At 41.2% G+C, this 12,722-nt stretch overlaps 1 protein-coding gene and 1 pseudogene across 1 annotated transcript; one reads left to right on the forward strand and one right to left on the reverse strand.

The window, feature by feature from the left end:
* The first annotated feature begins 1,723 nt into the window (after positions 1 to 1,723).
* On the forward strand, positions 1,724 to 5,735 carry LOC123406288 (heterogeneous nuclear ribonucleoprotein A0-like). The gene is made up of 7 exons (XM_045099778.1): positions 1,724 to 1,878; positions 1,980 to 2,186; positions 2,265 to 2,305; positions 3,711 to 3,874; positions 4,005 to 4,107; positions 4,188 to 4,357; positions 4,771 to 5,735. Exons 2-7 carry the CDS (start codon positions 2,002 to 2,004, stop codon positions 5,347 to 5,349), a joined length of 1,242 nt encoding a protein of 413 aa, XP_044955713.1. The 5' UTR covers positions 1,724 to 1,878; positions 1,980 to 2,001; the 3' UTR covers positions 5,350 to 5,735.
* A 4,012-nt stretch (positions 5,736 to 9,747) lies between these two features.
* Positions 9,748 to 10,778, reverse strand: LOC123405311 (annotated as a pseudogene).
* Between the last annotated feature and the right edge of the window lie 1,944 nt (positions 10,779 to 12,722).

Consider the following 12,722-nt stretch of genomic DNA (forward strand, 5'->3'; position numbering starts at 1 on the left):
AACGAAATAAAAGGAGAATCTTCTGGAGCGTCGGTCTCGGGCTGTCACATATTACTCCACTCATTGATCGCTATCCAACATGCATCTAGAGTATTAAGCATTAAACAGAGTAATGCTTGGAGCAAGATGACATGATGTAGATAAAGCAAGACAAAAATATGTTCATACCCCGTCGTTTTATCCATAATGGCAGCAAGACAATACGTGTCATGTCCCTCTTTGTCACTCGGATTGAGCAATGCAAGATTGAATCCATCACAACACACCACTCCCACTGAAGATAAATCAATCTAGTTGGCCAAACAAAACCGATAAATCAGAGAAAAATATGAAGCTATAACAATCATGCATAAAATAATTCAAAGAAGATTCAATATATATTCATGAATAATCTGATTATAAACCCACAATTCATCGGATCCCAACAGACATAGCGCAAAAGAGGATTACATGGAATAGATCACCGCAAGAATCGCGGTGAACTTTGTATTGAAGATCAAAGAGAGAGAAGAAGCCATCTAGGTACTAGCTATGGACCCGTAAGTTTGTGGTGGACTACTCACACATCATCGTGGAGGCAACAATGTTGATTTAGACGGCCTTCGTGATCGATTCCCCTCCGCCAGGGCACCGAAAAAGGTCTCCAGATGGCCTCCCATCGAAACAAAGACTTGCGGCGACAAAAAAAATGTTTCGGGTAGCTCTCTATTGGTTTCACGATTTTAGAGAATTTATGGATGTAGAATTAGGTCAGAGGAAGCCACGTGGGCCCCACGAGGCATAAGGGTGCGCCTACCCCCTCCCCCGTGTGGGCGCGCCCTGTTGCCTTGTCGTCTCCTCGTGTGTTGTTTGGTCTCCCTCGAAGTTTCCTGGTCCTTTTTTGGTCCAAAAAAAATCATTGAAAAGTTTTATAGCGTTTGGACTCCATTTGGTACTAGTTTCCTAAAAAGCCAAAAACACGTAAAAACAACAACTACAGTTGACGTTAGGTTAATAGGTTAGTTTTCAAAAATGATATAAAATAACATATAATTGCATATAAAACATTCAAGATTGATAATATAGTATGAAATAATAAAAAATATCACTACGTTTAGAAATGTATCACCAAGCCACTAGTGGCCTGCGCGCTCTACCGCGAGTCGCCACCACCAACCAGTTGTGCCACCCTCTCCACCTCCACCTAGTGCGCATCATCGAGCCCCAGCGCGCTAACCACCAAGACACATCGCGAGCCTTGCGAGATCGAGGCCCGACCGTGACGCCACCAGCAGGAAGGTCACCACGAGCTTGCTGCCGCCGCCACAAGCCCCCATCGACACGCCCCACATTCGGATTGGGCAGCCCTAGATTCACTCCCCGTCGCTGTCGAAGAGGCATGCCACACTGGATCTCACGGCGACGTCGCATGGACCCCCGTCGCTAGCTCACGAGCGCTGATAGAAGGAGCCCCCTCCTCGCGCCACCATCCCAAGGCACGCGTAGCTTCACCGACGTCTGCTCCGACGACGACGAGACATAGAATGATGTGATGGATGGGTCGTCGGCGGTGCTAGTAGGTTTGCCCTCTAATTGTGAGAGAAGGCGACACGGACCGTGCGTGTTTATTGATGGAGAGACTATACTAGTCATTTAAACACCTCCTGATGAAAAACAGAGAAACAAAACAAAAGGGAATAAACCCTTTTCGTTTTGCTCATCCTTCCGTGCACGACTTTATAAACGCCTCCGGAGCCAGTTCCGCGTTGGACTTGACCTCGCGCCGCCTCCGTTTTTCCTCTCCCCACCTCCTCCCTGTAAACCCGTACCAGAAGCAGCGCTCCTAGGGTTTGCTCCTGCCCCAAACCCTACCACCAGATTGCCCCGATTCCGGCAGAGGTAATCCCATCTGCTCCTCGCGCCCTCTCCCCGGCCGCGGGCTAGTAGGTGTATTTCTTTTCCGCTTCGTGTGGGTGCTCAGATTCCGCTGGTTGTTGCAGGCGGCGGCTGGGGGCTGGTGGCATGGCGGGGTATCCGGAGGACAACCAGCACGCCATGAACGGGTACGAGGATGAGGTCGAGGAAGTGGAGGAGGTCGACGAGGAGGGCCACCCCGGGAGGAGGGGACGGCGAGATGTGGGCGATGGTGGTGGCTATGGTGACGCCGGTGGGGATGACGGGAGGGCTGGGGGCGGTGATTCGTCGGGGTAGGTGATTTGAACTATTTTTTCTGTTTGTCTTGGATTCGCGGAGTGTTGGTGTACTGATGTTTGGAGTCTTTGCAGGAAGATTTTCGTCGGAGGCGTTGCATGGGAGACAACTGAAGGTATAAGACGGCTCTTGTGTTTTCTTTCTACTTCACTCATAGTTGCTATTGTCTAGGGATGTTACATTCGTTCAAATGCCAATCTTCAATTGTCCAGCCTTTGTTAGATGCATCATCTTGATAGAAAATCTGGAGAGGAAATTAGCTATAGTAGAAGTATTGTTCTTTGAATACACTGCCACAGATTTTCTAATGGCAGATGTTAAGACATTCAGAAGTGGTCAATACCTGTAGTGCAGTTTGAGGATTTGTGTAGCTATGATAGATTGATCTTATTCATATGTTTTGTGTTCTTTTTTCGGGGTTGCAAGTTTTGGTAATATCGTAGGTAATGCGGATTACTTCTATAATGTGTGCGTGTGCAATGTGTACCTAATCAATCTTTTATCAATCAGCTAGCGGGAAAAAGTGATGTCTTGGGTACATGTGTTGTAAAACTTTCATGAGCATATTGGTCCAGTTGTTTGTACTTTGAAACAGTTCTGCTTCTTAACATCTCCTGAAGGATAGCTGTTTATACTTTGTTATTCACTGCTGCTTTCAGGTTCAGTATAGTTTGGTTATTGCATTAGTTTGTAGTCTCATCCAAACAGAAGGTTCCATTATTTGTCTTCCATTGTCAAATATACCAGCTCGGTCACTATTGCTTGAGGGGTTAGTCCTAGTTTTTGCAAACTACTCCCTCCGTTCCTAAATATAAGTCGTTCTAGAGATTCCACTACGGACTACATACGGAGCAAAATGTGTGAATCTAGACTCTAAATTATGTCTATATACATCACTATGTAGTCCATAGTGAAATCTCTAAAAAGACTTATGTTTTGGAATGGAGGGAGTAATACTGTACCACTTACAAATCATGTCTATCTTATTTTTAATTTCGGTAAATATAGGAATGAAGTTATGTTATACAGAAGATAATTTTTTTTGCGGTCAGTGCATTTAACCGTATCTATGTGTATCTTGCATTTAGTTTATCTTGTTATCGATAGCATACATTTATTTTGATAAAAGATACTCGGGCAAGAACAACTCTGTTTCATCTTTGCATCTCCTTTATTTCTTCTTTATTAGTTATGTTAGAATGTTTCACTCTTGTATGTTGCACATCGGTCTCCTTTGAATTCAGTAATATTCATTTGTTTCATGCATTAATATACTTGTAGTTCTTAAAGGAAAGTAGGCATGAGAATGAGTTGACTTTCTTTTAGTAATGTTTGTGTATCTGTTGGTGTTCTTGGTTTCTGAGTATGTTAGCTGTTGTTGCTGCTTTTTATATGAAATGTTTCTATCGTGTAAAAAACACTCAGCTATTTCTTCAATATTCCCTGGTTTCTTTTTAGCAATCCAGTTAATTTTCTTTCGCCAATTGACAATTGTGTATGGTTTATTTGTTTGTATGTAGAATCATTCTCCAAGCATTTTGGGAAGTATGGGGCTATAACTGATTCTGTAATTATGAAGGACAAGCATACTAAGATGCCTCGTGGATTTGGATTTGTTACATTTTCTGATCCATCTGTAATAGACAAGGTTTTGGAGGATGAACACAATATAGATGGAAGAACGGTAGGATATCTTAATCTAGATTGGCCGTTATGTGGGACCTCATTGTAAAGTTTATTCTTAGTTAATAGTTGCACAGTTGATTTGAAGCGTTCAGCTTCTCTGTATCTCTCTCAACTTATGAACTATCCAGGTTGAAGTCAAAAGGACAGTCCCGAGGGAAGAAATGTCCTCAAAAGATGGCCCCAAGACAAGAAAGATCTTTGTTGGTGGGCTACCATCAACACTAACTGAAGGTATTAGTTGGTATTAGCTGCAAATGACCAACCTTGTACCTATTTTGGTTATGGTAAAACTTACAAGCTTTTAATTTCAGATGATTTGAGGGATCACTTTTCCTCATATGGCAACGTGGTTGAACATCAGATAATGGTGGATCACAGCACTGGCCGTTCGAGAGGTTTTGGTTTTGTCACTTTTGAAAGTGAGGATTCTGTCGAAAGGGTCATATCCGAGGGAAGAATGCGTGATCTTGGTGGGAAGCAGGTCTGTATCTTCTCCTGTTTCCAAACCTTTTTATTTAAGTAGTTCTTCCTGAGTTCCATTATCTTATAGGAAATATATAAGGTAAGGATAGTAGAGATAAACGTTCATGAGGATTTCTGCACTTAACTGCTCAGTTATGAGATTTGCTCCAAAGTGGTGAATGGAATCCCTTCTAAAAGCTTCTTATTGTGGTTTTATCTTCTTGTGGTTATTGCTGCTACTATATTGGACATGTCCTTCTAATGTTTAGAGTTCTTTATGCATTGCTGGTATTTTCTTGCTGAGCCAGATGGATTGGAAACTTTTATCTCAGATGCACCACTTACATATAGAAGATTATTTGTTTTACATCAAATTGAGCTGCGAGCTTGATATTGCTTTTAGTTGACAAATCATAGTAAATTTCTTCACAGGTTGAAATAAAGAAGGCTGAACCAAAGAAACATGGTGGTGATCACAGTAGCAATGGGAGATCTAGTCACTCTGGTGGTGGTGGTTACCGTAGTTCTTACCGTAGTGGTGGAGCTGCTGCTGGTGGTGGCAGTAGCAGCGCTGGTGGCGGCGGCTATGGCTATGGTGCTGGTGGTCATCGGTCTGCTGCTGCAGGAAGTTATTATGATAGCACGGGATATGGTTATGGTAGAGGAGGCTATGGTGCCGCCGCTGCTGCCGCTGCCTATGGAGGCAATGCTGGATATGGGTCTGGTTTTGGTGGTGGCTATGGAGGCTCTATGTACGGTGGTGCTTATGGTGCATACGGACCATATGGTGGTGGTGCCTATGGTGCGGGTGCTTATGGAGGCGGTGCCTATGGTGGGGGTGCTTATGGAGGTGGTGCCTATGGCGGCGGCGCTCCTGGTGGCTACGGTGCTGGTGGATATGGTAGTTATGGGGGAGCAGGAGCAGGGGCAGGAGCAGGGGGTGCTGGTGGTGGTGGTGGTGGAAGTGCAGGTGGTCGGGGCTCTAGCAGGTACCATCCCTATGGGAAATGAGTGCAAACCCGTGTGGTTTTTTCTAGGATGCAATAAGCGCACTCATCTCCATGGGATCTCCTAGAAGTTGGGCATTCATCTTGGGTTACCTAAACAGAGGCATCAGAACATTTTTGGTTTTGTTGAATTAAAGTCGTAACCAGAGACAAGTGTAATCTTTGTTGCTGAGCCTGCCCGTAGTTTGGTGTAGCGGCTACACATTAAACTGTGTTGTATTCCTTAGTTTCCATACGCAGAGCGTTAGAAAACCCTGAAAACCAAGCCTTTCGTGGTAGGAACAATATTGGTGTGATAGAACTATATTTGTGCTGTAAGAGATTGTCTTTGCAAGCTAGCTGTTGCCATCTGAGATTATATGTAGGGGAGCCTTTAAACTGTTTGGTTTATGCATCTGGCGGACTGTTTGATGCATTTTGACATCGTAGGTTATGTATAGTCATTGCTAATGCTCATGGAACCCAGATGCGTTCTGGGTGTAAAAGAACATGATTTTATGACTTGTGGCACTGAAGTTTTTTGCTACCAGTGTTTGCAAATTTAATCATCATTGCTATATATCGTCTGGTAACATTTGTCCCTGTTCCGTCGACATGTTTTCACTCTGGAAACGTCTGACGAGTTAAAAGCCCTAAATGAAAGAGCATTCCCAATGGCCGACCCAAACGTCTGGGGACCTGTCCTCGAACGGCGGCATAGGGGTAGGCCGTTCAACCTTTTTATAGTTTTTAAATAACTAGCAAAAAGGCACGCGTTGCAATGGGAGAAAAAAAATCATAATCTTTAATTGTGGTAATCACATTATGTTCTTAAAATTTTAGGACATTTCTTGAGATGCATAAACATTATTTGAATTGTGATGAAAATGACAAAGTATGTTTTGTTAATCAATGATAGCATATGGATAAGAACATTATTTTTATCTTGCTGATATATGTGTTTGTATTTGTAATCCAAGTGAAGTCTTAATTTGGTTGCAAACATATTAAACAACTTTATCGAAAACAATCAATTTGTAAGTACATGTCTACCAAATGTTACATTTCATATATATGAAAGATCGAGCTAAGCCATTTGTTTACATAAAGCTTGTATAAATATCATTGTATATTTTTTATACACTAGTACAAATGACCGTGCGTTACATCGGGCAAAAATTATACACTGCTTACATGTTAAACAAAAAACTTGTATAAATATCATTGTATATTTTTTATACACTAGTACAAATGCCCGTGCGTTGCACCGGGCAAAAATTATATACTGCTTACATGTTCAACCATCTTAATCCTGATGAAATAGAGGATCTTAATCTTGATGAAACAAAAAACTGTAAATAAAAGTGTATGAAACCTTGAGCATGGAAATTATCAATTAGGATATTATCATGTCATACTTCACATAGTTTTTAACGATCTCTGTCATAAAGGTCTCATCTTGTTATATTTCAAGATTCTAAACATGTACTTGGTCCTTTAAACAACATATATATGCACTGATGACCACCTATAAACATCTTAAAAATACATAGTACAAATGCCCGTGCGTTGCACCGGGCAAAAATTATACACTGCTTACATGTTCAACCATCTTAATCCTGATGAAACAAAAAAACTATAAATAAAAGTGTATGCAACCTTGAACATGGAAATTATCAATCAGAATATTATCATGTCATACTTCACATAGTTTTTAACAATCTCTGTCATAAAGGTCTCATCTTGTTATATTCCAAGATTACCATCCGGTTTTAACAGTGCAACAACAGAAGGAATCTCAAAATATACTTTACTATCATTCTAAACATGTACTTGATCCTTTAAACAACATATATATGCACTGATGATCACCTATAAACATTATAAAAATACATTAGTAATGGATATTACAGATTAGAACCTTTTTCGGTTTGCGTAAGGTTACTTACATTATCATTTACCCACCCCTTTTCATCTAGGAGGCACATCAATTGATTTTCTAAGACAGAGCTTCCATTTGTTGTCACCAACAATTCTTTTCCTGAAGATGTTTCTATTGCTATATAAGCACATAAATCATGGTCTGTCAATTCATAATCTGCAAAAGGTCAAAAAGTTTAACAAAATGTATTGAATAAATCTACGTGTAAATATAGGTGAACCATACACATGAACAAATAATGAATAGACTGACACACATAGAAAAAAGATTGAAGATGCGAGGTATTAAAGTACATGTTATAAATTAAAGAATTACATTGTGGGAGATAGTCTTATGGTTCATCAATTTTGATCTGTTTATGCTTATATGGTTCATTATCATCATTTATTGACACTTTTGCTTCATTCATCAACTCAAAATCTGGAGATAATGTCATGCTGTTTGGAGAATGAGGTGATGGCAATGGATAATGATTTTTCTGATTATCTCATTCCGTCGCAATCAATGCAAGACATTCAAAAACCGGAGATGATGTTGAGATTGATGGTGACATAGGTGATGTCTCCAAAACACCTGATTCAGAATATTTTGCTTTTTTGAAGGTCGGTTATCAAAATCGTCTACAATTATCAGTTCAGCGATGCCATTCATTTTCTGTGATAACAACACAATTTAAAGTCAAACCTCCAATTTTGAAATCATCTAACAATATTGAAAAGCTCATTATATGGTGGATTTTCGGATTCCAGCAAGTTATGGGCAGAGAACTATGTATATATGTGACCAACAAGAGTCTAATCAAAATATCTATGTCATATTAGCATAAAAAATAAAAGGACCTGATTCTACAACAAAAAAGAAGTGTATTGTACAACACATACTACAGAATCTGGAACATCTTGTTCATGGTTGCTATATCTTGTTCATGGTTACCACTTGCTCGCATCAATTCCAATTGGTACTTGTTGCAACTAGTTTCACAAAGAAAAGAAGATGAAAAAGTACAGATCGAAAAGGTGATTGCTTGAGCATATGCCAACAGAAAAATTGTGTTAATTACTTGCTCACATAAATTTAAATTTCTACTTGCTGCAGCCAGTTTCACAAAGGAAAGAAGATGACAAAGCAATAGAAAGCTATAACCATAAGTTAACTCCTAAATTCCGACCTGCCTCGAGCCCTCGACATTGACACCGACCTGCAGCGACCGACGATGATGTGGAGCCTAACACCCAGAGGAAGGCTGCTATGGATAACCTTGGTTTCAGGAAGTTAGGAATCATGTTCAGGCCTTCATGGATGGCGAGATGCTGCATAGACATTAAGTTATAACTTGTGTGAACCACAACTTCTATTTTCTTAAGTTCATTTTTTCTGAAAAAATACTGAAACTATCTGGATGTGTTTGCTTCAACCCAGAAAAATATCAGCAAAATCTTTATGTAAATAGCTGTAAATCAAACACAACTCCATCTAATGCATGCGACTACAAGCACTTCCGTCATCTCCTAGATCACACCTTACAACAACATAATCAAGGCAGGGACAAAGTAAGATAAAGAAAGCTGCAACGGCAACAATGCTTTGACCCGGCAACAAGAGTGTTGCCCCCTCAAGGACCTAAAGCGATTGAGGCGGAAGATTGGTGAAGGTAGATACCTGTGGCAAAGAAGGTCTAAGCGACGACTGATGGTCTTCCAAAAAAGTCGGCGCAGGAGACCTTCTTCAAATCTACCGGATACAGGTACATATTATATCATTATTAAGCAAATAAACCTTCCGAAGGAAAACATTAATTAACTCATAGCAAGTGGCAACTCTATTTTCACGTAGTAGCAATTGCCAACTCGTGCATGACTCACCGACCTTCTATGTAATGTAAGGTGGAAGCATCCCTTTCAGAAAAGAGGTCAACATTACGAGTGCTCTCTCAGGATGGAAGGACGGAACAAGATGACCGGCACCTCTCACTGATAGAAATGTCAATCCTCCGGCGTACTGCTGAACATATCCTGCCACCTAACCAGTGAGTGAAGCCGTCAATTTCAGAGTGACCAAAACATTGTAGATGAATAATGTTTTGGATGATGGGATTTAATTACCTCCCCCTTTGCCACCCATGGGCGCCATGGAGTGGTCACAGGAAGGCCAAGGTCTTGAATAGAGTACCTCGTCGCCGGAAGAGGGCATACGGAGTCGAAATCACCACTGTAAAATGCAGGAAAGTTTATTGTACTACTAAAACTAAATATTTTTTAGGTGTCTGAGAATAACTGATGTTAATCTGTTACTACTTGAATATCCAAACGTGAAGCTTGTTCTTGATCAAGAACTTGATGGATGGCAGCATAGTCACTCGCGCATCTTTCCACTTAAAGTTTCTACAAGCATGAATCACACGGTTAACTTTCGGACGTGTGGGTGAAAATCATTGCAAAATTGTTGACCGGTATATGCTAAATCAGTGTCCAGTTCATCTAATTACTTGCAGGGTGACCACTCTGTCATCCTAGCATGGAAAGCGTCCTGCACTGCTGGATCATTGAGATAGCCATTGATATGATAATCACTGCACGGATCATACCCTGGCAGCTGCGCACAATTTTAGAGAAACGTGAAGGTCAGCTAGCAATTCAGAATGACTTACATAACAAACCATGTACGAAAGTACCCTCCAACACATGAATTTACCTCTCTCATGATCCAGAATCCCAGATCAACCCCACCGATAAGCAGCTCAAATATTCACATTTTTGCCGGTATGTCCTAACTCTCTTGACTCAAGTGTCGTTTGCTCTGTGCATCTAATCAAAATTTGCGTTACTTAGGTCTCCCATTTTTGTGTTTTTTGTTTGTTTTCTGATGTGGCATATATAGCACCTGGAACTTCAGCCCGCCGGGAGCCGTGGCGACCTGACCGCCCTTCTCCCCGCCATCGCTTCCGCCCTTGTGCTCCTCCTCCTTCGCGCCGTCCACACCCACGCGCTGCTGCTGTCATTGCATCGACACAAGCAAATGGTCGAACACGTGAGCGTCATGGATTGGACTGGCACAGAGCCGCGGGATTGAGTCGGGGGAATGGAGGGGTTGGGTTTCGATGATCTCACCGAGCCGACGTTCACCGGCTTCGTCACGCGATGCTTCAGGTAGCCTTTGGAGTGGATGGAGATGCTCTTGGGCATCGCCGCGTGTTTCTCGGCCGGGGAGGCGGGCAGCACAGGGGGAGCCGGCACGACCTGCGCCTGCGTCTACCCGACGTGGAGGGGGCGGAGCTTCTCGTCCGAGGAGGTGAGGCGCGCCATGGGCATGGGCTGCATCTGCCCGAGGTGGAGGCGGCAGAGCTGGTCGGCGAGCGCGACGACGGAGGCCTGGAGGCCGTTGGGGTTGGGGCGGCGGGGGTCGACGGGGATGAAGGCCCCGGGCTCGAGCTCCACGGGCTCCTCCTCCTCCGCGTCCGACACCGTCTATGGGTACCGGTCTGCCAGCCACCTGTAGAACGCTGGGACTCCCATCTCTCGGAACCTTCCGTCCGGATCCCTCCTCTCTCGCATCTCCTCCTCGGAGGGCGGCGCTTGCCGGGGGCTTGTGGCGGGGACGGCGGGGGCGGCGGTGGTTCCCCTCTTCTTCTCTCTCTGGTTCGATCTGCGGGGTGGGGAAGATGGAGGTAACGGGGCAGTTTTTTTCCCACTTAATGAAGGACTGCAGGTTGATTTCAACAAAATACAGGGGGTTTTCTGCAAAATTGCCACGACAGACGGCAGAAGCGCTGCGCGCTTTATTATTAGGGAAGATTAGAAACATTTTTTTGCATGTGACATCAGAAACATTATTGAGTTTTGATGTCTATTTTTTTTAATACACATTTTACATATTTTGTATGCATCATGAACATTTCTTATATACATGTTTTACATTATTTAAATACACGATTAACATTTTTGAAAAGTTCTATTTTTTATATCTACTTTGTTTCATACACATTATATATTTTTGTATATGTTTTCTTATACACAGGAAACATTTTTCCTATGCACATTTGAAGTTTCCTAAATACACGATCAATAGTTTTTAAAATAAAAAAAATATATTATTTATTGTTCATACGCACTGTACATTTTTTGTATATATGGGAACTGTTTTATCCATAAATTTAACATTCCTTTAATCCATAATTAACATGTGTGCAAAGTTTATTAAAATAAAGGCAAAAGAGAAAAAAATAGAAAAATGCGAAATAGAAGAAAAAAAAGGTTGTAGGCTGCAATAGGGATCGAACTTAGGTCTCCTGGGTGGGTGGAACAAGGCGCACCCAACCAGTTGGACTAACATTGTGCCTGTGAAAAAAATATGGGAACCGCATCCTTTAGAATCTGAAAAAAAGAGCCGAATCAAAGTTCAAAAAGCGAATCGTTTTTGTCATTAACGGGTGGCATTGGTGGGTAATTTTGATAAACTTTAGGAATAAATTTAATGAGTACCAAAAAAGCAATAGGTGCTTCATTAGTAGGTAATATAGATTAAAATATGGACCATTTATATTTTTATCCGAATCACGTACTTAGATTTGTCCCTATTTTTCAAGTCCCTTTATAGAAATGCTCTGCAAACAGTAACCGTGAACAGTATTTTTTTCAAAAATAAAGTAATTTTTAAAAATCTGACATTTTGAGGGATCAAATGTGCAAATTTTCGTGCTATTGAAGCTTGTATGAAAGAAAAATAATAATTAAAATTGTATGCATAGTAAATAAAAAAAAAAAGAAAATTTAAAAAATCTGAATTTTTGTAGCGTCTAAGATGCTTGGGTGGGTAATGTGCATGCAAATTGTTATGATAAAATGGCATGTGAGGAGCTCTAGCAAAAAAACAACAACAATATAGTGCATCTTTTTGAAGTTTTTTGTCGAGTCAATTTTTTTTTCTTTACGAGCTCCTACACTGTCCAAACATAACAAAAAATTGCGTGCACCTTGTGCACCCAAGCTTATTGGACATAAAAAATAAATCACATTTAAAAAAAATTCTTGCTATTTTTTTGAATTTACTGTATAATTTTTCTTCTTCTTTGGTACGAGCTCCCGGAATGTCCAAACAGCACAAAAAATTACATATATCTTGCGCACCCGAGTATCTTCGACCCATATTTTTTTTGATTTTTAAATTTTGTTTGCTATTTTTTCCGAATTTACTGTTATCGAGTTATTTTCACGAGACGGTCAAAGCCCGTTGATCGACGGAAATGGCACAGACGGGTAATTCTAAAAGTGCACGTGACTGCAAAGGGGTAAATTTAAGCATAACTGAAAATTAGGGACAAATTTGAATAGTGGATTCGAGTTAGGACACATCCAATAAATTTGTTCAAATTTGAGTTCAACTTATTGAATTTCTCACTTTGAAGTGCCAAAAAAAAATGCTTAAACAGATCATTTTGAAGTTGCTTGATTGTTTCATGC

This window comes from Hordeum vulgare, chromosome 6H, assembly GCF_904849725.1.
Source record: "Hordeum vulgare subsp. vulgare chromosome 6H, MorexV3_pseudomolecules_assembly, whole genome shotgun sequence".
NCBI classification, from domain to species: Eukaryota; Viridiplantae; Streptophyta; class Magnoliopsida; order Poales; family Poaceae; genus Hordeum; species Hordeum vulgare.

Coding starts and splice junctions, on each gene's coding strand:
- LOC123406288 (XM_045099778.1), top strand. CDS start 2,002: ATGGCGGGGTATCCGGAGGACAACCAGCACGCCATGAACGGGTACGAG. Junction 2,306..3,710: donor TGCATGGGAGACAACTGAAG/GTATAAGACGGC, acceptor GTTTGTATGTAG/AATCATTCTCCAAGCATTTT. Junction 4,358..4,770: donor GTGATCTTGGTGGGAAGCAG/GTCTGTATCTTC, acceptor ATTTCTTCACAG/GTTGAAATAAAGAAGGCTGA.